The sequence below is a fragment of the Marmota monax genome, unplaced genomic scaffold (genome assembly GCF_021218885.2).
Source record: "Marmota monax isolate L192 unplaced genomic scaffold, Marmota_monax_Labrador192_F-V1.1 WCK01_AAM20220418_F8-fsc00004, whole genome shotgun sequence".
Taxonomy (NCBI): Eukaryota; Metazoa; Chordata; class Mammalia; order Rodentia; family Sciuridae; genus Marmota; species Marmota monax.
In genome coordinates, this window is record NW_026692881.1 from 8,731,664 (window position 1) to 8,753,368 (window position 21,705).

Sequence of the window (21,705 nt, forward strand, 5' to 3'; positions counted from 1 at the left end):
GGGTCTTAGGCCAGCACAAGGCAGCATGCCCCATCTAGGGCAGCAGGCTTCATCTAAAGGGAGCAGCTGCTACCCAACACCACATAGGTGTTGCCATGAGGAAGACTCTTACAATTTTTAGAGGAAAAATATAAAATCCATATTTTTATGTAGTCTGCTGACTTTTATATCTCTGAAAAATTTTTTTTAAATTCTGTGTTAAATAAAATACATCTGAGGTCAGATACAGCCTGCAGACCTATAGTTGACATGATCCTAATAGAGGATGTTATGATTAAAGCTTATCCCTCATAATTGGGCTTTTCCAATAGGCTGATCATTGATTTCCCCTTCAGTTTAAAATACACTGTACAGAAGCCCTTTCTGAAATGTTAGGTAGAGCGGGAATAACAACTGAGGTTCTTGGACCTGCTGCATCTTGCCTCAAGAAACTGGCATCTCCCTCCAGTCCAGGACTGATGCCCACTGTCCCTCCCTGGGCCCCTCTTGGCAGCTCCAAGCTTAACTCTCAAGAAGGTGCTGGAGGGGCTGGGGTTGTAGCTCAATGGTAGAGCATTTGCCCAGCACAAGTGAGGCACTGGGTTCAATCCTCAGCACCACATTAAAATAAATAAATAAAATAAAATAAAGGTTAAATTTAAAAGGAGGAGGAGGAGGAACGGGGCCAGGAGAAAGAAGGGGGGCAAGGAGGAGGAAGGGGGGTGAGGAGGAGGAAGGGGGTGAGGAGGAGGAGGAGGAAGGGGGTTGAGGAGGAGGAGGAGGAAGGAGAGCGAGGAGGAGGAGGAGGAGTTGGAGCTCAAGAAGTAAGAGCCTCTCCAGCCCTTTCCACACTAACTCCTTCCCCATTTTAAAGTTGACATGTGACCTTCAAAATAACAAATGTGACCCAGCAGATAACAAATGTGATGAACACTAATTGCTGAAGGGGATGGTCCCTCAAGTCACTGGCCCAGGCACCAGCCCCAGAGGTCACAAATGAGACTAGAACCCTTGAAATACTCTCAGATGGATCTACTTCCTAGTCCAAACTAACTCTGCTTGGCTTTTCCTAAACAAAACAGGAGAATATTGGTTGATATTTTGTTTTTGATTTTTTAATTAATTGTGCCTTTGAGAAAGAAAACATTCTTGGATCTTATATCAAATACATTTATTCTTTAAGTGAGAGGTTCCTAAAGGATAGCCAGAAGAGAGTGAAATATTTACAGCAGAAAAATTATGGATGTCAGCCAATCCTAAAATACTGTCACAGTGGAGTTTTTCTAATAGTACTTTTCCAGCATGGCAGATCACACATGTTAAAATTAACTGCATTCTCTTAACACCTCTCAGCGGTTGTACACAATGACAGAAGCAAATATTCTTGTCTCCTGTGCTTAAGAGCTTATGTACACATGAAAACAATTAACATCTAAAACAATTCAAATCCATTTCTTTAAAAAAGCATTTTTACTTCAAAGGAAATTAAAACAACAAGACAAAAAACAGGCAAAGAGATTAACTACTACGTCTAATGTGCACAGTATCAGATTCTTATGTTGAGAATCCTAGTGTCAGTCCTCACTTCAAACATCACATTGAAAAAGTGTGGCAGAAAAACAAGTCACCTTCAATATGAAGGATGTGAGCTGTGTACACTGACAACACACTCAAAGATACACCATATTACAGGAGGAAGACCAGTGTACAGTGAACCTTCTTACAAGGCTAAAAACTCATGAATTATCAGATGTTTGTTCAGACATTTGGGGTAAGCTACTACGGGCACTTGCAAAGAACGATCTTTGCCATGACCTGGAGTCCCTACATGTCATTACCATTGGTGATGGCATGGGTTTTGTCAGATAGCGTTCTGTACCAAGAACCCCAGCATGAGGCCTTGATCACAAAATCGCTTACCAACATTAGGAATGCAAAGCCAGATTTGCTTACACTTTCCCCCAATTTTTTGATCATGTTTGAACAGGAAGGCTTCACTTAAGATCTTGATTCTCCAGGATACAGTTCATCATCCCCAAATACCATCCAACACCCCTAAAATTTGTTTGGCTTTTCTTCACAAGAATACATAGAATGGATCTCTTTTCCCCCATGAGTTACTTCCCCAGGAGGGAACTGTAAACCAACTTTAAAACACAAAATAACCTTACATTTTTTCACCAATAATTAAGTATCAGACCTCCCACTCCTACTCTGACTTGAGCTCCAGAGCCCTTCATGTACACCTTTCACACATTCGCCATACCATTAACACAGCTTCCCATCACCATCAATTGTCCTTCCTCGACCTTTCCTTGCCCAATGTGAAAGTTAGTGAATTGAGAGGGAAGGAGGAAGGGCACTAAAAAAAACATTACTTTTATAAAAATAGATTCTAGGCTGTTACCGGGCCCTCCAAAGCAAAATTGGGTAATATCATCCATACAGACCCCAACACTAACTTCTCAAGTGGCTGTATATATTCTGAAACAAGTCCACAAAAGCTCAAACCTAAACCTACTGATGGAAAGTATCAAAAACTTCCTAATATTGAGCAATACAGACCTAGAATTGCATGGGGACTATGACAGGTCAAGACCAGTCACTAGGTTGCTTAATTCATCGATAAGAGGCCAAGTTCTCCATTCTCCCCCAGCTCTGCCATTCTGGGAAGAGCCCGCTAGCCAGCCTGGGACTACCAAAGATCGTTGATTCTAACTCGGTCTTCGGGGGCACCTGGGGGAATGCACAGTCTTGGAGTGTCATCTGCGTCTGCACCCCATCAGGTTTCCATTGCACGTGGACAATTCTGTAATTCTGGCCCTCATTGTTGTCCCAGAAGATCCGCCCATTAGCATGGTAAGAAATGCAGAACTCAATTTTCTCCTCAGTTGGAATGACAGGGGGTAAGTCAATGGCAAATGAGAAGGTGTCACTATCAGAGCTGCCATACACATTCTTCATGTAGACACAGTCCACATCTGTATAGCTTTTCCAAGTGTCAAAAGTGATTCGGACCTGAACTCTCTTCTCAAAGCTCATGTTTTTCACTTTGACAGTCCCAGTCACAGTTCGCTCTTGCAAAGAACAGTTCTCCAGACACACAAAATTCTTCTGAAAGTGTTTCCGGAAACTTAAGTAATCAGATGAAGGCTGAGGAAAATCTAAAATCAAGTTTTTCTCCTCATGAAGTTTTAAGCCAGAGGAGATATCATTAAGGTCCAAGAGGTCAAACTGGAGATCCCAGGCTGGTTCTTCTGGGAGGTCAGAGAAGACATGGATAGCCGTGAGAGCAAGACCCTTGGAATCAGCAAACACAACCCGCTTCTTGGTTTGGTTGTGTGAGCGCTTCCATTCGTTCTGTGATTTGGTTTCCTGTTTGAGGTTGAGACATGGTTTCAGAGGCTTTAATTTATTCACAAAATTTCTTTTTTGAAAGTCATTGTAAGGGCCCAGGAAACTCTTCAGAGGCGGTGAATGAGCCAAGCAAAGTCTCATGGCCACATCCACTGGCATAACTGAACTGGTCAAAGGACGTGGATCTAAAACCTGGATCATTCTGTAAAGCAAAAGGATGGAGGGTTAACACCTAGATCTGGAACGCTCTTCCCCTGTCCCAAACACACAGGTACTATTTCTGTACTGACTGAATTGCAGTCAGTGCAGCAGGGAGGTGCTACTATATGTAGTAAGAAAACAGTATCGGTAAATCAGATCCACATTCTCCATCTACCTATGCCCTTGGTTAGCTACAGGGCTGTGTGTAACTGCTTAAATCACCTGAAGGGGGATTCAGTTGGATTTGATGATGTTTTATACAGCTCTAAGAACCATTTGCTCTGTTGTGAACCAATGTTCTCAAATCTCAAATGGTTCTCAATGGCCTATCAAATTAATTTCTTTCTTTTTTAAAAAATTCAGATGCCTGGGACTTTGAGCCACTAAATCAGAACCTCTCAGGGTAAATCACAGAGGTGGATATGTTCTCAAAGCTTCCCGAGAGATTCTAATGACCAGATGGGTTCTTTGAGTACCATAGTTTCAGACCTCTGTTCTCTGTGGCTATTATTGCTTATTTTGCTGTTAAATTGATTCCACTTCTCTGGAAGGTAATCTTCTTGAAGATAAAAAGTAATAATAAAAATCCTTAAGCAACAGTTCTAAGGATAAGAAGGCAGGAATGGAGTCAGAATTAATTTTGCACTTCACTTATCATTCTTTCCCATTTTTCACAAATAACTGACTGAAACACAAGTCAACCATTCATGTACTTAAAGAAATATTTTACATAATCTAAATTTCCAATAGACAGATGCTCATGACAATTTCACATTTAAATGGAAAATCTGATTGCATATATGAGATTATGTATGTGTTAATTTGTTCCATTATATCATCATTTTACTACACATGTATTTTATAAAAGCATGTTGTATGCCTTGAATATACACAATAAACTTTAAAGAGAAAAAAAACTGGTTATTTGAAAATTGAACTATTCTTAAATGTATGTTAGATTACTTACAAATACTGAAAAACTACAGAAAATACACTAAAAAGTTAACTCTCTCTCAGTGATAATGATTAAGATGATCTATTAACTGTACTTTGAGGGTATTTTCTAATGTTTTGGCAGTGAGTATTTATTAATATGTAGAAAGATATGTATAAATAGTAGAAAGACAATAAAGCTATTTAAAACTTAAACATAACTATGCTCAGCAATATTAAACCAAAAAGCAGCCATCAAGATGATTTTTTTTTTCCTGGTCTTTAACCCTCATTTTGCCAAACTATGTAATTAGGCTCTCCCTTCCTGCTTCCCCACAATCTTAGCTTTACAGATAAGAGGTGTGTGAACACTGCACATGACATTTCTCAGTGTGGTTTTAATAGCTCTCTTCATAGCAGCTCTAAGCACGTAGGCAAGTGGTCATTATCACAAAATGGACAACGAAGAACATTCACAGAATTTATTAGCTCTGGAATTTTTCTGGGAGACCTACAAACTGAGAGCAAATAAATGAATGCTAAAGTTATATTTGTGGATCTAAAAATAGTTAACAGGCAGGGTTTTTAGAGAAGTCTGCCTAGTTATGTCTGGAGAAGCCACTTTAGTAGTTTCATGGGAGAGGTTTTTTTTTTTTTTTTTTTTTTTTTTACTTTTTGCATTTATAGAAAGACAGATTTAATATTGGGCGATTTCCCTGGAATTTTAAGTCCTGGCCAAGAGTTTAAAATAATAGTTTGCTCAAACTCTGAGACTTGAGTTTATTATGGCAAACTATGATAAGGAATGGAGGAGAACGAATGAATGCAAACATCGTCCTGTAATTTTTGTCCCAGAGCTAAACTGACTAGCGATGTCATAGTGCTAATCACAAGTTAAATGTTTGGGATATTAGTGCAGGACCCAAAGATTAGAGTCGTTATCAATGAGGAAATCCAAACTAAAGCTGACTCACGTTAAAACAGTTTCTGATTTAGGATGCTGATTATGAAAATAGCTTCTGCCTAAGAAAAATACAGCGCAAATTTCCACACCTCCAAGGCCTCCCGGGGTGCCAGATTTAACATAGCAGCCAGTCAACCAGCCCTTCCCTGGAGGCTACATTTGCAGGGAGGACAGAACTCCCAACTTCTCTACTGCTGCACCTCCCTTCAGTTCCGGAGCGCGAAGTTGCAGCAAACCTACCTGGTGCAGCTCATTGGGCAGAGAGGCGGCGGCGGACCGAGAGAGCCCAGCACCCCGCTGTCTGCACCCAGCCCCGAGCAGTACCAGCTCTGCACTCCCCCTCGGGCCGACTGCGGTCAGGCCCTAGAGAGGCCACTTATCAGCGCCTAACCACGTGAACTCATCCCTTGGACCAATCACCGGGCCGCGGGTCCAGTGGCGCGACCAACCAGCGCCCAGCAAGGGCTCGAGCCCAAGTCCAGGGACGTGATCGCTGCGGGCCAGGATGTGCCGGGAGCTCCCGGGAGCCCCGGCTTGGGGCTCGCGTTGATGATTCCTAGGTCAGCAGGACATTGCCGCGAACCTTGAGCAAGGAAGCTTTCAGGCACGTAATGCACGGGGCCGGGAGAGAAAGCTGCAGGCCTCACCCAGGAGGGGGCCAACTCTTCTAGGCTTGCAGAGTTGAATCTGAGCATAGAAAGTTGTGGCGGGATCCAAATGTGTACATTATTTTAAGTGTTTCCTTTGCTCATTTGTGTCCTCCCACCTTGGCCAGAGCAAAGGGAAGTTGGCTGTTTGTCGTTTGGCTTCGAGTGAATCCATAAATGCACCACACAGGAGGAAAAGGCTGCCAGAAATTACCAATTTCTCTAAACAATGTTAGGAAAGCATGCAAGCCCTATAAAACAATGAAGTGGCATTTAATTTAAAAGCACTTTGTGTTTTAGTCCATTCTGTTCTCTCCTTGGAAGAGGACACTATAGCCATAAATGAAATAAACTTTTTCACCCACGAGGCAGGCAGAGCCAGTAGTCGACCCAGACCAGTTCTGACGTCCTTTGGCAATGATGTAGAAAGTAAAAATGTTAAAATGTCACACTACATTTCACGACCTTCCCAAGCTAGTAACGTTCATGAGATTTCTTGGTTTTGTTTAATTGGGGGAATTTTTAGACCATCAGTTACAACCACAAAATTTAATTTCTAACTTAAGTATAATAATTATTTTTATAAAGCCCACCCCCTATTTCTGCTCTACTAAAACATCCAGCAGTATATTAAAATGTACAAAAAGCATTGTGGCTTTTAAATAACTGTCAAACAATGGAACTGTTAAAATGGTGCTACTGAAGTGAAGATAAATAAACCCATGCTGAAGATCGCTGAGAAAGATATTTAATTCTTGGGCTTTATTTTTTTAAACGGAATGAATGTCCAACCAATGGCAGCTATTGTAGCCCCTCAGCTCAGCTAAAACTAGCCAAGAAGTCTTAGTCTTTGGGTTTGACTTTTACTAGCTACCTGAATCCAGGCAAGTTCTAACCTCAGTTTCCAGGTGTGTAAAGTAGAGACAGTAATTTTGTTTTGAGGATTAAATAAGATTGTGCAAATGACAAATTTAGTAGAATGCCCAGCTCATGTGCTCAACCCATGCTAGTTCTCAAGTTAGTACTCAATTCCTCAATGTTAGTTTTTACTCTATCACCTCAGGAAAGCTGGCACCTGTGCTTTTGATATCAATAGTAGCTGTTGCTTGTTGAGTCTTTACCTTATGCTAAACACTGGTCTAAATGGTGTGTGTGTGTGTATGTGTGTGTGTTTAATTCTTACAAGCCTAGGCGGCATCTTCTACATAAATCCTATCACAGAGAAAGGGAAACTGAGGAATTAAGAGGTCAAGAAACCTGCCCAGGATCTTACAGGTAGAGTTTGGATTAGAACCTGGCTGGTGCCTGAGCAATATCCACTACATCATACTGTCTTCCTAGTCAGAATGAGATGAACAGTGTCTTATGTATTATTGGCATTAAACTCTTAATTTCATAGTTGAGGGATCTAAAACTTAAAGAAGTTGAGGGGCTTTCTGGGAACTGGTTAGGCCAAAACTAGAACCCTGGTAGAGTCCTAATTATACTTTGAGCTAAAAAGTGAATATTGCCAGTTAAAGTAATGGAACAATAAAAAATAATAAGAATTCACTGTGATCCTATTTGAGGGGAAAGATATGCATACATAGAAAATAAAATATGCTCTACCAAAATGTTAACAGTGCTTATTGGAAGGTAATGAGATTGTGGGGAATAAAAACATTTTTGTTGTCTTGCTTCTCTGTACTTCTTATTTTGTTCTTTACAATGAACATGGAAAACTTCTGTAATTCATAAATAATTTTAAAGGATTTTTAAACTTTCAGATTCAACTAACAAGTAGATTTCAAGAACTATGTTGGACGTTTCACATACTTAAACTGCTTGCTCACACCATCCTTCTGGAGTCCTACTTGTTTCCATCCACTCTCTCCTGCCCCCTGGTGTTGATTAACGCCATAAAAGTTACTGTTTGAACTACTTAAAATGAAGGATTCAGAGAAACAGCACTCTCCTAAGAGTCATGCTCAATACACCTCTAACCTGGATGATCCAGGCCCCTCACTTTAATTTTCTTCCTGGTTTTTACTGTCCTTTATTATGGAATGAGAGAACCTGGGATGGAATCAATGTTCTTAGTTGGAACCGTGGGGGTTTTTATCATTATCTCCAACTGTGGTTTGCCAGCATCAGAACACTGCATTGTTTTACCTTTTATTTTTGGTAGTTGTAAATGAACAGAATGCCTGTATTTTATTTGTTAATTTTATGTGTTGCTGAGGATTGAACCCAGTGCCTCACGCATGCTAGGCAAGTGATCTGCCATTGAGCTACAGCCCCAGCCCTGTTTTACTCTACATAACAATAAATCTTTCAACTAGAGATTATTTAGCAACGCAATGTTTCCACACTGTGCCAGGGGATTGAAAATCCATAGCCCTTTAACCTTGAGGATGTTATGATCTTCATTAAAGAAATCCAAACTCACAACATACCCAGGGAACATTTAAGGAGCTACTAAGCAAGGGGCTGATAATCGTGTGAGTCCACCAGACTTCACAATGTTTACACAAGCATTCACTCCACATATTACCAGAGAATTGCCCTAGTGGGAAAAATGCCTTGATGAGTTCCCAGGTACCAATTCATTTTCTGTGACTTTGACTTTTCTCAGTTCCCATTCAAGAAAGTGCTTGAGAATCAAACCTTGCAGTCCTTGTATCTTTATTATAAAAATGTCAGCACTTTTACCATGATTGGTTGTAATTAGGATGAAACTCATAATAATCTTCTTGCCTCACAATGTAGCACAGTGAGGTTGAAAACTGCTCGTTTTGATTAAAAGGACCAGGATTTCTATTTTTGAAAACAGAAATGTCAGTTCACATTTCTCAATGACTAGCAAGCTATCTCTCTCTTACACTATTTCCTTCTTCCTTCTTTAGCCACATTGGATGTGGTTAGTAGGTGAGAAGGAGCATAATTTAAAAAAAAAAAAAAAAACTTTAATAGAGTGCTTACTTTGGGCTAGGCACTGTTTTAAACACTTTACAAATACTAACTCATTTAATATTTATAAGCATCCTATGAAGCAGATACTCATTTCCCAGATGAGAAAACCAAGGAGGTCTGGAGACTAAATTGTCTAAGATCACACAGCTACTAGGTGATAGGACCAGGTTTTAAAACCCTCTGGAATTCATGCTCCAAGTATATAAGTTGATCTGAAAAAGATAAGCACCAAACTGGTACCTACCAACACCAAAGAAAAGGAAAAAAAAAAAAAGCACCAAAAGGAAAAACAGGCACCAACACCAAAGAAAAGATGGCCTGAGAGATTCAGAAAGGGGAGGGTTCCCTCTGACATATCTGCGGATGCCTCAAGAAGATAGTGGAACTTGAGAAGGCCAGGAAAATGGGAGAAACTCACATATGGTACAGTATCACCTTTGGGGCATTTAGATAAGAATCTACATTGTGACTCAACCAATGAGGGAACAGATGAGATGACTATCAAAATGGTGCCACCAGCCCACTCTTCCATTCCAAGGGCATATTTCAGGAGGGCAAGAGGAGAAATTTTAAAAGTTGCTGAATAGACTATGCTACAAGCCATTCAGTTGGCACTAAAGGAATTGTCAAGTACACTATTCACTATCTGAATATTTTCAGGTTTTTTTTTTAACCTATGTCCCATCTATTTTTAAAAAATAGAAAGAAAATCTGTTAAAGAGCAAAGAACAATCTGGGTGCAATGTAAAAGCACAGTTGTTGTGAATCACAATAAGGAAATAAAGAAAGTGCAGAATGATCTCTGAGACATGTGAAGTGTCTCTGGTGAGGTGAGAAGAGGGGAGTGGGGACCCAAAAGGAAAAAAAAAAAAGCAGATATGCCTTAATAGTATAGCAGAAAGAAAGATAGAAAGATTAAAAAGATGTGTAGCCATGTCAGGTTGGCTGAGGGGCAAATGTATCCCTTAACTTTTTACACATTTGCTACATGTGCTTCAAGACTAGAGAAAAAAGAGGCATCTGAGAGTGAAGGTGGATGAAGAAGATCAGGACCTGTGGAACAAGGAAAACAACTTGGCTACAGGTGAGAATTTTAGGGGAGCGGGGGGGGGGGGGCGTCTTAGAAGAAGGATCAAAGGATAAAGAATTTAAATATTAAAAATTATTTTAAGAGGGCTGGGGTTGTGGCTCAGTGGTGGTGCACTTGTCTCACATGCATGGGGCACTGGGTTCAATCCTCACATAAATAAATAAAATAAAGGTATTGTGTCCATCTACAACTTAAAAAAAAAAGATTTTAAAAATAATTGTTTAGGAGATGACGTCTCACGTGGCCCAGGCTGGACTGCACTGATGTTTACAGGCATGATTCCCTTGCTGATACTTCATGTGAACACCAGATTGGCATAGCGAGCTATAGCCCCAAATTTCTGAGCTCAACCAGTTCTCGCGCCTCAGCCTCCCAAGTGTGCATCACTGCCCAGACAACATTAAATTTGTTTTTTAAATCTCTTGGATTATCTTGAACAAAATTAGAGATCTGACTGCCGCAAGATGAAATGAGCTATGAATGCAATAACAATCTGATGACTGGGAAGGAATCCTTCTCTCCTGTTGATAGTGACATCTGCAAGTTGCAGCAATTTCTTCATATTCATGGGAGGATTTGGGTGAATAAAAGCACAAGTTACAAAGAATCTAAGGTGAAACACTACTGAAGGACATTTCTGTGAGCCTTAATATGATTATATGGAAGATGAGAGGGAATGGGTTATGCAAGAGAAGGAATAGAAACTCACCAAAATGTACTAAAGTTCATAGGAAAGTTCCATGAAAGAAAAATAAAAATGAGAAAAAATATTCTGAACAAGAATAATGATAAAATATTAGCCCTATCAAATTAAAACATTTTATAGAATTAGAGTTCAAAAAACAATAAACATATATTGGTGCAAAAATAATCAGTGAAGTGAAAAAGTCCACAAAGAAACCCACTTTTGTATCAGAAGTTAATACAGGATACAGGTGGTCATTTCTAATAAGGGGAGGGGGAGAATGGATCACTCAGTGACTGGGCAGCTAGCCAGCCTTGGGGAAGCAGGTATTGGAAGTATGTGTATAATAAATTGTTTTCATTCACCCCTCTGTAGAGGGGGACTAAAGTGTTTTGAAGACATAGTAACATGGACAAATAAAGCACCTCAAGAGTGATGTCTTAGTCTGTTTTATGTTACTATAACAAAATACAAGATGCTGAATGATTATGGATAAAGAAAAGAGGTTTACTTGGCTCATCATTCTGGTGATTAGAAAGTCGAAATAGCATGGCACAGACCCCTAAAAAGGACCAACTGACTGCATCCCCATATGGCAGAGGGTATCACATGGTGGAGCACATGTGAGAGCAGCAAGCAGCTGCATGCAGAGGAGACATTACAAAACGCAAGAAGAAGCAAGAGACAGGAGGACCAGACTTTCTCTTTTCTAATGAATTTTCTGGCAAGAATTATCCCATGCTTCTGAAACCTAACCCACTCCAAGAGACCAGAATTAATCCCTTCATGCAACCAGCGACGCATGACCCAGTCACCTCCCACCAGGTCTCACCTCTTCAAGATCCTACCACCTTTTAATATCAGTATGTTGGGAATCAAACCTCAACATGAGTTTTGGCAGAAGCACATTCAAACCACAGCAAGGAAATTGTGCAAGGGGACCGCTGGTCTGGTTCAACCTACTTTGGTGACTTGAAGAGTTTCCATTTTAGCTCAGGAAAGAGAATTATTGGGGCAATAACTGAATCCTTCAGGAAGAGAGAATGGATACAATGTATACTCTTAAGTTCTGTTCCTCCCTATCTGTAGTTCTTCCTGGCAAGAAGCCAGGAAAACCCTTTCATGGCTGATTGGCTTTGTCTATGCTGGGTGGGTCCTGTGTATATTATCATTGCTATGACTGGGCGGGTTTGTGCACCCTGGTTTAGTCCCATATTTTATTAAATATTTTTTGTGGGGTGGTTCTGGTGATTGGACCCAGGAACTGGCAAACACTAAGCACATGCTCTACCACTGAGTTACACCCCTAACCCCTTGCTAAATCTTCACATCTTATGATTTTATATTCTACTTCTTTGCTTAAAAAACAAATAGTCTTAAAAAAAAAACAGCCTGTGAGATACAGCAGCTCTCTGTCTAACCAGACCCCTCTTTACTCACCAAATTCACATCATCCAGAAATTACTATTTTTTTCTGCTCTATAATCTGTTTTTTTGACTCAGCTATGAACGTTGGCTATGGAAGAACACCTTTAATAGAAGGAATCCAATCTTAGCAGAGGTCCCTATTTGTAAAGAACCCAATATTTCTTCAAATATGACAAAATTAACCTTTTCCTCCTCTAACCATCTCCGTCATGCATACGCATACATATAAATGCATCATATCACCCTACTCCCAACTCTACAAAACCATTACTAAATACAAAACCAATGTTCAGAACTCCTTGTTCCTTTCTTTTAAACTAAAATGCTATATTAACTCGCTAACCATAGAGACAAAAAGTAGAACTGACTTAGGCCGGGGCTTTGTGCCAATCAGAACAGTGTTTCCATGTAGCCACTTCATGTCCAGGAAGTGGTGGAAAGTTCCAGCCGGGGAAGTTGTGGAGGATGAACACTTTTCCAGATCCCACTCAATCAACTATTTGTACAGAGGCTTTAATAATTTGTTTGAAGTGTAATAAATCTTCTAGAATGTCAACCACAATTTTCAAAACACATCTCAAAGCCAACTTTCTCCAAGTCTTATTTTCTATTAGCAAGGTAATGAATTTTTTAAAATGAGCAACTCTTAAATTTTTAAGTCACTTAGTAAAATTAAAAATTATTTGAGGGCCATCAAAAGGATGAAAAAGTGCTTCAAAATGCCCTCACTTCCCTAATTAAAAAAAATAAACCCACCTCCTATAGATGAGTGATGATTTTGGGCATGAGGACTTGCTTTCTTGTACGCATTACTGAGTTTGCATTTTGCAGAGTTCTGGAGTTCAGACAATTGGTGATTAAATGAGAGTTTTTTTTTTCTTTCTGAAGAAAGGACAGAAGAAAGAAAATTCACATTATTAAGAACAAACTATGCATCCAGTACTGCCAGGTCCTTTTACATAATTGATGATATAATCACTTCAACAATAGGATTACAATACAATGTTTATCTAAATAAAAGTTATAAGTTAAACACAAAAGAGAGTTATCATTTAAAACAGGGCAAAAGATAATTAAATATCTTACTTACTCTTGTCTTGTTTCCACACAGCTTCACCCCCAAATTCAAAATTTGGATGCTATTTGTGAAATAAGTCTTCTCCCTGGGTGATATTGGAAGAGGTGATTATTTTGCAAACTCCAAACAGAAATGCAAAATTCAACTGGTAAAGATCACAAAGGCAGCACTTGAGCAATAACACTGTATGTATGATTAGCCCTTTCAGCTTTACAAAACCTTTAAACCTTTTTTTCATTTAATCCTCAAAGTCACTTTTATAATTCCATCCTACAGACAGGGAAACTGAGACTCAGTAAGACTAAAACACTATGGTGAAATTCACAGTATGTGGTGGAGTCTATTTTCGAAGCCAAGACCAAATATCCTGTGTACAGCTTATCTGAGGAATTTGCTGGTTCCTCCACAGATATTAAATTAGGATCTGAGCCTAAGCACTCTGTTGGATGCTTGTCTCTTTCTCACCCTCTCTTCAGTCACCAAGTCCTGCCTGCATTTACCTCCTTGGTATTTCTCAGAATCTGTGTCCTCTTCTCCACTGCATTTGTCCTACCAACTCTCACTTCATTAGTTGGAGTAGTTGCCTTCTAGGTGGATTTTCCTTAGAGTGTGTCATTCAAAGGCATCAAAATCAACAAAGTATCTAAAATAGAGCTCTGACCACAAAATCCCACAATAGCTGTCCATAATCTAAATGTACAAAAATGAACAACCCAAACAAATTGCTTTGCTCACAGACCTCCATGATCCCTGCCTCTCTCACCAACTTTGTCTCCATCTGTCATCTCCTGCCCTACCTGGGCTCAGATGATCCCTCTGCCGGGAGAGCCCTCCATGTATTCATCTTTCCTTGACAAATGTCTAGATCTTTCTGAGGCTCTTCTCAGATGTCTTTCCCCAGGATGCCTTCCACCCCCTCCCCCACCTCAGGAAACTTCGTTGGTGTTTTTCATAAGATCATGAAGCTATTTGTATCATTTCATTCACCATCTACTTTGATAAAAATCTGCTTGGGGTTGTCTACTCTGCTCGACTGTGAGTTCCTTGAGGGCAAGAACAGTACCTTATTCATCTGGATTATATCCAACACCTGACCCAAGACCTGATACAAGTGACACACACCCCTGCTGGAAAAAGTGGATGCATTAATCATGAAAAACTGTTGTTGACTTCAGAACCCTGCACAGATGATAGAGAAATTGAGAAGGTGACATTGAAACGATGTGAATGTGGTGAATCAACAGGTGGCAGTAACATGAATTGTCAAAAGATTCTTTCAGAAATAGTCTAGAGAAGAGTGTTGACAAAAATCCTAAATAAAGATAGTGAACTATTAAGTTGGCAGACAGCGGGAAATGTTATTTCAAAAGTACCACAGGACAGTGCCAACCAAACCACTCAATGCCCTAGACCTAGGATTCTCAGCAAAAGTACAAGTTGTCCTAGGACCTGGCAGATTTGTTTTCAGATCACAAGCCAGACACTAGGACTAATGGAAGCTTGGGTTCTTTTAAGTAATAACTTATTAAGAATTCTTTTAATATACATAAAAGCATTTGTCATCCTTTGATTCTCCTATGCTACTTTTGGCTATTGTCCAACTTACCATTTTCTTCATGGTCCTCCAAATATCTCTTTCCCTCCTCTATCTCCCAGTGTCTCCTTGTTTGGTCTCTCACTTTATTGCTTGTGTAAGAACACCATCGACTAAAACCTCCTGGAAAGTTATGCTGGCTAATGTACCCCTCTAATTGTGGAAAGTACACAGGTCAAATAAGTCCCTATCTTGATGTGCCACAGTCTCCAGTTTGTTCTTGCTGTTCCCTCTGCCTGGAAGACCTTCACCTGACCAAACCCTACCCATCCTCCAAGGTCCAGCTCTAATATCCACTAGAGACAGAGACAGAATGCCCTGTTCTCTTCCCTGTGCTTTAGAGATGAACTTGTTTAGATAGCTAGAATAGTTGTTGCACTGCATGATTTTATTTGTTTACGTAACTATCTCCTCTATTAGACTATGAACTCTTGAGGACAGGTACCAAATATGGCCCATCTCTGTATCCCTTGCATTTACCAGTGCCTACAACATTGAGTCTTAATCTTACTACATCCTACACATTCAAAAGGTATTTGTTTAGATATCCTGTAGTCTTGTTTGCCCACCATGGGCTCTAACAAAGCATCTATGATTAAATAAGTGATTGTACAATTAATTATTGTGAAATTTCCATATGCATAGCAAAAGATAACTAGAGGATACCAACAAAATATGTGATGAAGTACATAATCTAAAATGGAGAAAATCAACAAAGGCTTCATCCTTAAGCCTACTCAGGTTGAAAGTAGAAAAGCAGGGATCAACTAGGCGAAGGGACAAGCACAGGATACAGAAATAAAGCAGCGCATTTCAAGTACAGGTGACATAAAAGCTACTCAAGGGCCTCTAGAGACTTCCAAGGGGCCCTCCAGATTTTTGTAACATCATTTGTACTTAGGGCAGCTCATCTGGCTATGGTGGCTGTACCCCTCTACTCATGGCCATACTTCTATCAGGTGATCATCTCCATGAAGCTACTTGGTAGGCCAGACAATGACTCCCTCCACCTGTCATTCAGAACTATAGGTGCTAACAGCTCCCTGTTGTTACCAATCCAGGACTGCACTTGGTATTTTTCTCAAATCCCTTCCACAGCCTTATACTCACCCATTTTGATTATGCTCTTTTCCTGCCAGAATGCTGAGCCAAAGGATAAATGAGAAGCTAGATCCAGCAGGTTTTAAATTATGATAAAGGTTTTAGATTTTTGGCATAAGTACCATGCAAAGCCATAAAGGGGTCAAGCAGGCAAAGCCACTAATCAAGTTTGCCTTTTGACAAATCACTCTATCAGTGGTATGTAGAGAACTATGGGAAGAGATATAAGAGGAGGAGAGGGGAGTCCAGTTAGGAGGCAACTGCAGTCCAAATGTTGGCAAATAGTGGGCCATGATGGAATAATCTGAGATTGTGATGCAGAACAAGGAGAACAAGGGAGTTATGAATGCCCAGCAAAATCTTGAACACAGTGCATAGGATGGCATGGCCTCATTGACCAGAGACTAGAACTCCACCCAGACTCCTCATTCTGGCTTCCAAGATCACCCAGCTCTGGTCACTGAACTCCCTTCTTCCCTTCATGCAGCCTAGATGGCCCAGCTAATGTGACCTTTTTACCAATCACAGTGTACTTTGTGCCTGGTATCCTCTATCTGGAATGTTCTTACTCTATCTAGAATGTTCCTTTCTCCCAGATCCTACTCATCCTCCAAGGCCCAACTCAAAAGATAATAAGTAACCAAAGCTAACAGGACCTGAGAACCTATCCTTTGTAGTCATTAAGTTGCTAGCATTAATTGACTCATATAAGCCACCTACCTATTAAGTAGTATTATCATTCACTCTATTCTACATATGAGGAATCTAAGGCCAAGGAAATTAAGTGTTTGTAACTACACCATGTTGGACTTGAACCCAGGCCTGAAAGACTTCAAAACCCCATATTTGATCCTGATCTAATGCTATGCCTCAAATATAGCTAACTTTACTGAGGATTCACTAAGCATATTAAATGTATTAAACTTCCTTGAATTCGTTTATTGGATCCTCACAACAACCCATTAAGAATACTCTTTAAATACCATCTTTGGAGTGTGCAACTGAAGCAGAGAAAGGAAGAAATTTGCTTAAACGTAACCTCCTCTGCAAAGCTTTGCCAGATTTCCCGCACTCCTGAAAGCAATTCCTCCCTCTGAAATGTGAGGCACTGCTATGCATCTCCATAGCATCACCACCTTCTGCTTCATGCCATTGATGGTTAACCTCTCTCATCTTTTTTGATAATAGGCTAGAAGGGCAACCTGGGTCTTATTCACCATCCATTCCCCCCAAGAACCTACCTATTGTTCTCCCACAGCCATTCCCTAACAGTTCCTTGCTGTAGATAAACACTTGCAACATATTAATGAATGAACACTGGAATGCCAGCAGCACTCCATCAAGGAACTCAACTAGCGATGAGGAGTAACAAAATGTCACTTGGCCTTTGTTCAGACCACACTTCTGAGCCCTGAAGCCAGTTATCTCTCAGCCACTTTCTGGATCACATTCAACTTAAACCCAGGGATTGTATTTAAAGAAATAGTTCTACTCATTATAACTAGCTTGTTAGGTAATAAAAAAATTATAATAATGGTAAAGAGTTGTAGGTTTGGGAAATCATCATATCCATCTCTGTTCTTTACCACTGTGTAATCTCGAGTCCATTAATGACTTATTTGAGCTATAGACTCCTTATCTATAACATAAAAGTAGTAAGAACTTCCTGCATGGGACTATTGTGAAGATTAAGTGAAATGATACATGAAAAGCATGTACAGAGAGGTGTATGGCAGTAAATGGTACTTATAATTAAGTGTAAAAGTAACATATTCTGCTCACTACATTTTAGAAGAAAATCTACAAACAGGAAGTCTAAAAGAGGACAGAGGATTATCCCCCACACTGTAAAAGGAGCTGGAACACTATGTCCTACCAAGACTGAGAGAATGCATCTTTAAGGATCTACATAATTCACAGAAACAAGAGACAAGAGACTTCTCTGTGGCTTCAGAGCTGAACTAGGCCTGACAGGTGAAATGATAAAAGCAAAAATCTTTGTTCAATATAATGGAAGCCTTTCTCTCTCTCTCTCTCTCTCTCTCTCTCTCTCTCTCTCTCTCTCTCTCTCTCTCTCTTTGTTATTTTTAGTTACACATGACAGTAGAATGTATTTTGACATATCATACATACATGGAGTATAACTTCCCATTTTGTGGTTGTACATGGTACAAAGTTATACTGGTCATGTATTCATATATGAACATAGCAAAGTTATGTCTGATTCAGTCTACTGTCTTTCCCATTCCCATCTTTCTCCCTTCCCCTCATTCCCCCCTGTCCAATCCAGTGAACCTCTACCCCTTTCCCAGCCCCCACCTATTGTGAGTCACCATCTGCATATCAGAGAGAACATTCAGCCTTTGGTGTTTTGGAATTTGCTAATTTCTCTTAGCATCGTAGTCCCCAGTTCCAACCATTTACCAGCAAATGACATCATTTCATTCTTCTTTATGGCTGAGTAATATTCCATTTTGTGTATGTGCCACATTTTCTTTATTCATTTATCTATTGAAGAGCACCTAGGTTGGTTCCATAGTTTAGATATTGTGAATTGAGCTGCTGTGAACATTAATGTGCTGTGTCTCTATAGTATGCTGATTTTAAGTCCTTTGCTGAGGAGTGAGATAACTGGGTCCAAGTTTCCATTCCAAGTTTCCTGAGGAAGTCTAAAAGAGGACAGAGGATTATCCCACACACTGTAAAAGGAGCTGGAACACTATGTCCTATGAAGACTGAGAGAATGCATCTTTAAAGATCTACATAATTCACAGAAAGAAGAGACAACTGCTTTCCAGGGTTGTTGCACCAATTTGCAGTCCCACTAGCAATGTGTGAGTGTACCTTTTCCCCCACATCCTCATTAACATTTATTGTTACTTATATTCTTGATAATTGCCATTCTGACTGGAGTGAGGTGAAATCTCAGTGTAGTTTTAATTTGCATTTCTCTAACTGATAGAGATGTTGAACATTTTTTCATATATTTGTTGACCATTCATATTTCTTCTTCTGTGAAGTGTCTGTTCAGTTCCTTTGCCCATTTATTGTCTGGGTTATTTGTTTGGGGCATTAAGTTTTTTGAGTATAAGAGAAGCCTTTCTAACAACTGGATTGTTCAACAATGGATTGGAAAACTAGAGAGTTTTCTCACTGGACTTGCTCACGCAAAGCCTATAAGATACGTCAGAGATGCTAAAGGCTGATTGCTCTGTGTGGGGAGGCTGGCTTCCATGGTAAGGAAGTGTCATCCCAATGCGAAGAGTCTGTTATTCTATTGTCTAGAAACCCAAACACACATTGGAAAGCTGGATAACAAAAGGCTCAAGGATTCCAGCAACTAGAGTATTCATTCTAGAGTGGCAAATTAATCTATCAGCTGCAATGACTCAGTTCTACCCACATACATGTAGGCTCCTTTCCCTGAATATCTATGAAAATGATTCAGGGCTATTATCTTGGCATTTATTCAGACAATATATGCATAGTTTCCTAAAATTGGATGGAACCTCTGAGTCCTTTTAAATTCAGTTTCTGATTAAGTACCTTTGATTAGGAGAGTAATTTCACAATGCTTAGTCAATCACAATCACATTTTGCAAGAGACTTAAGCAACAGACCGCATTTTACATTCTGAATTTTCTATTTGGGGTACTACATATGATTGATGAGAAGCATTTAACTAATTTTTTGCATTTCCCATTTTGTGAATTATCTCAGGAAATCCTAATTAGAAAAAATTTAGAATGGACTTCTAGGCTATCTCAGGGTACTTAGCCCATGGATGTGTTTTCTTGTTAGTTCAAATTTCTAGAACAGGAAGTCCTAGTGAAACTAAATGAAGAAGGTGTATGTGAGCAGCTTTTCCCACAGAATCTTCTTCAATTGAATTAAATGAGGATCCCAGGAAATGTAGTCCCGCAGTGTCAACGAGTAGAATTCAGGCAAATGCAAGTAGGGACAGTGGACATGGTGGTGAGTGGTGTGGTGAATTTGAGAGACTCACAGAGGGACAATCCTAAGATGGGAGGGAAATTATGGGAGAAAATCTATAAGAAAAGAAAGGGACTTCTGTCTCTCGCCCTGCACAAAAAGTTGGCTCAGTGGATTTAAGATTTGGAAATTACACCAGAAACTGCAACTACTAGAGGAAAATGTAGGCCCAATACTCCATCATATAGGCACAAGAACCAACTTCCTTAACAAGACTCCTAAAGAGCAAGAAAAAAAAAACCTAAAAATCAATAGGTGGGATGCCATCAAACTAAAAAGCTTCTACACAGCAAAGGAAATGATCGAGAGTATGAAGAGAGAGCTACAGACTGGGAGAAAATCTTTGCTACGTGCTCCTCAGTTAGGGCATTGATATCTGGGATATACAAAGAACTCAAAAAATTTAACACCAAAAGAAAAACAAATAATCTAATCAATAAATGGGCACAGAAACTAAACAAATACTTCTGGAAAGAAGAAATACAGTGGCCAACAAAAATATAAACACATGTTCAACATCTCTAGCAATTAAGGAAATGCAAATTAAAACTACATTGAGATTTCACCTCACTCCAGTCAGAATGACAATTATCCAGAATATAAATAATAATAAGTGTTGGTGAGGATATGGGGGGAAAGGTACAATCACACATTGCTGGTGGCACTGCAAATTAGTGCAACCACTCTGGAAGGCAATATGGAAATTGCTCAAAAAACTAGGAATGAAGTCTGGTGTGGTGGCCCATGCCTGTAATCCCAGCAGCTCAGGAGGCTGAGACAGGAGAATTGCGAGTTCAAAGCCAACCTCAGCAAAAAACAAGGCACAAAGCAACTCAGTGAGACCCTGTCTCTAAATTAAAAAAAAAAAAAAACTAGGAATGAAACCACCATATGAACCAACAATCCCACTCCTCAGTATATATCCAAAAGATCTAAAAATCAGCATACTATAGGGATGGAGCCACATCAATGTTCATAGCAGCACGATTCACAATATCTAGATTATGGAGCCAACCTAGGTGCCCTTTAACAGATGAATGGATAAATAAAATGTGGTATATATACACAATGGAGTATTACTCCACTATTAAAAAGAATGAAATGATGTCATTTTCTGGTAAATGGATGGAACTGGAGACCATGATGCTAAGTGAAATGAGTCAAACTTAGAAAGTCCAGGATCAAATGTTTTCTGATATGCAGAATCTAGTCTAAAATGGGGGGTAGAGGGAAGGGGGAGAAGTCCATCGAAATAAAAGAAAAATAAGGGGAGTAGAAGAAGGGGACTGATGGGGAGGGAGGATGGACAGGATAAGGGGAAAACAGTTGAATGCATCTGACCTAACTTTCCAACGGACATATATAAATATGTACGGTGAATATCATCGTTATCTTATATCCACAAGACATTAATTCTTGTTAAAAATTTAAATAAATAGAGAGATCAGTAGAGTAGAGAAAAAGAAACAGGGGGAGGGAGAAGGGAGAGGGTAAGGATAAGTACTGAGTACTTAATTGGAGCAAACTATATTCCTATTGCATTAGCCACTATATTTCAAAAGCTGTCAAAATAAATACTAATGTTATGTATAACTATCATGAACCAATTTTTAAAAGGAAAAGAAAGGGTCTGGTTTTATGAGGTAGACCTGGCAACAGGGCCTGAGGTGCGAGGTTTCATCCACAGGATGGTGGCTGCTATT

The 21,705-nt window shown here is 39.7% G+C and overlaps 1 protein-coding gene across 1 annotated transcript; it reads right to left on the reverse strand.

Moving 5' to 3' along the window:
- Positions 1 to 1,133: 1,133 nt before the first annotated feature.
- Positions 1,134 to 5,822, reverse strand: Ppp1r3c (protein phosphatase 1 regulatory subunit 3C). Its single transcript, XM_046450505.2, has 2 exons — positions 5,675 to 5,822; positions 1,134 to 3,538 (listed from the first exon to the last, which is right to left on the reverse strand). The coding sequence occupies exons 1-2, from the start codon at positions 5,686 to 5,688 to the stop codon at positions 2,599 to 2,601; spliced, it is 954 nt and encodes a 317-aa protein (XP_046306461.1). The 5' UTR covers positions 5,689 to 5,822; the 3' UTR covers positions 1,134 to 2,598.
- Positions 5,823 to 21,705: the final 15,883 nt, after the last annotated feature.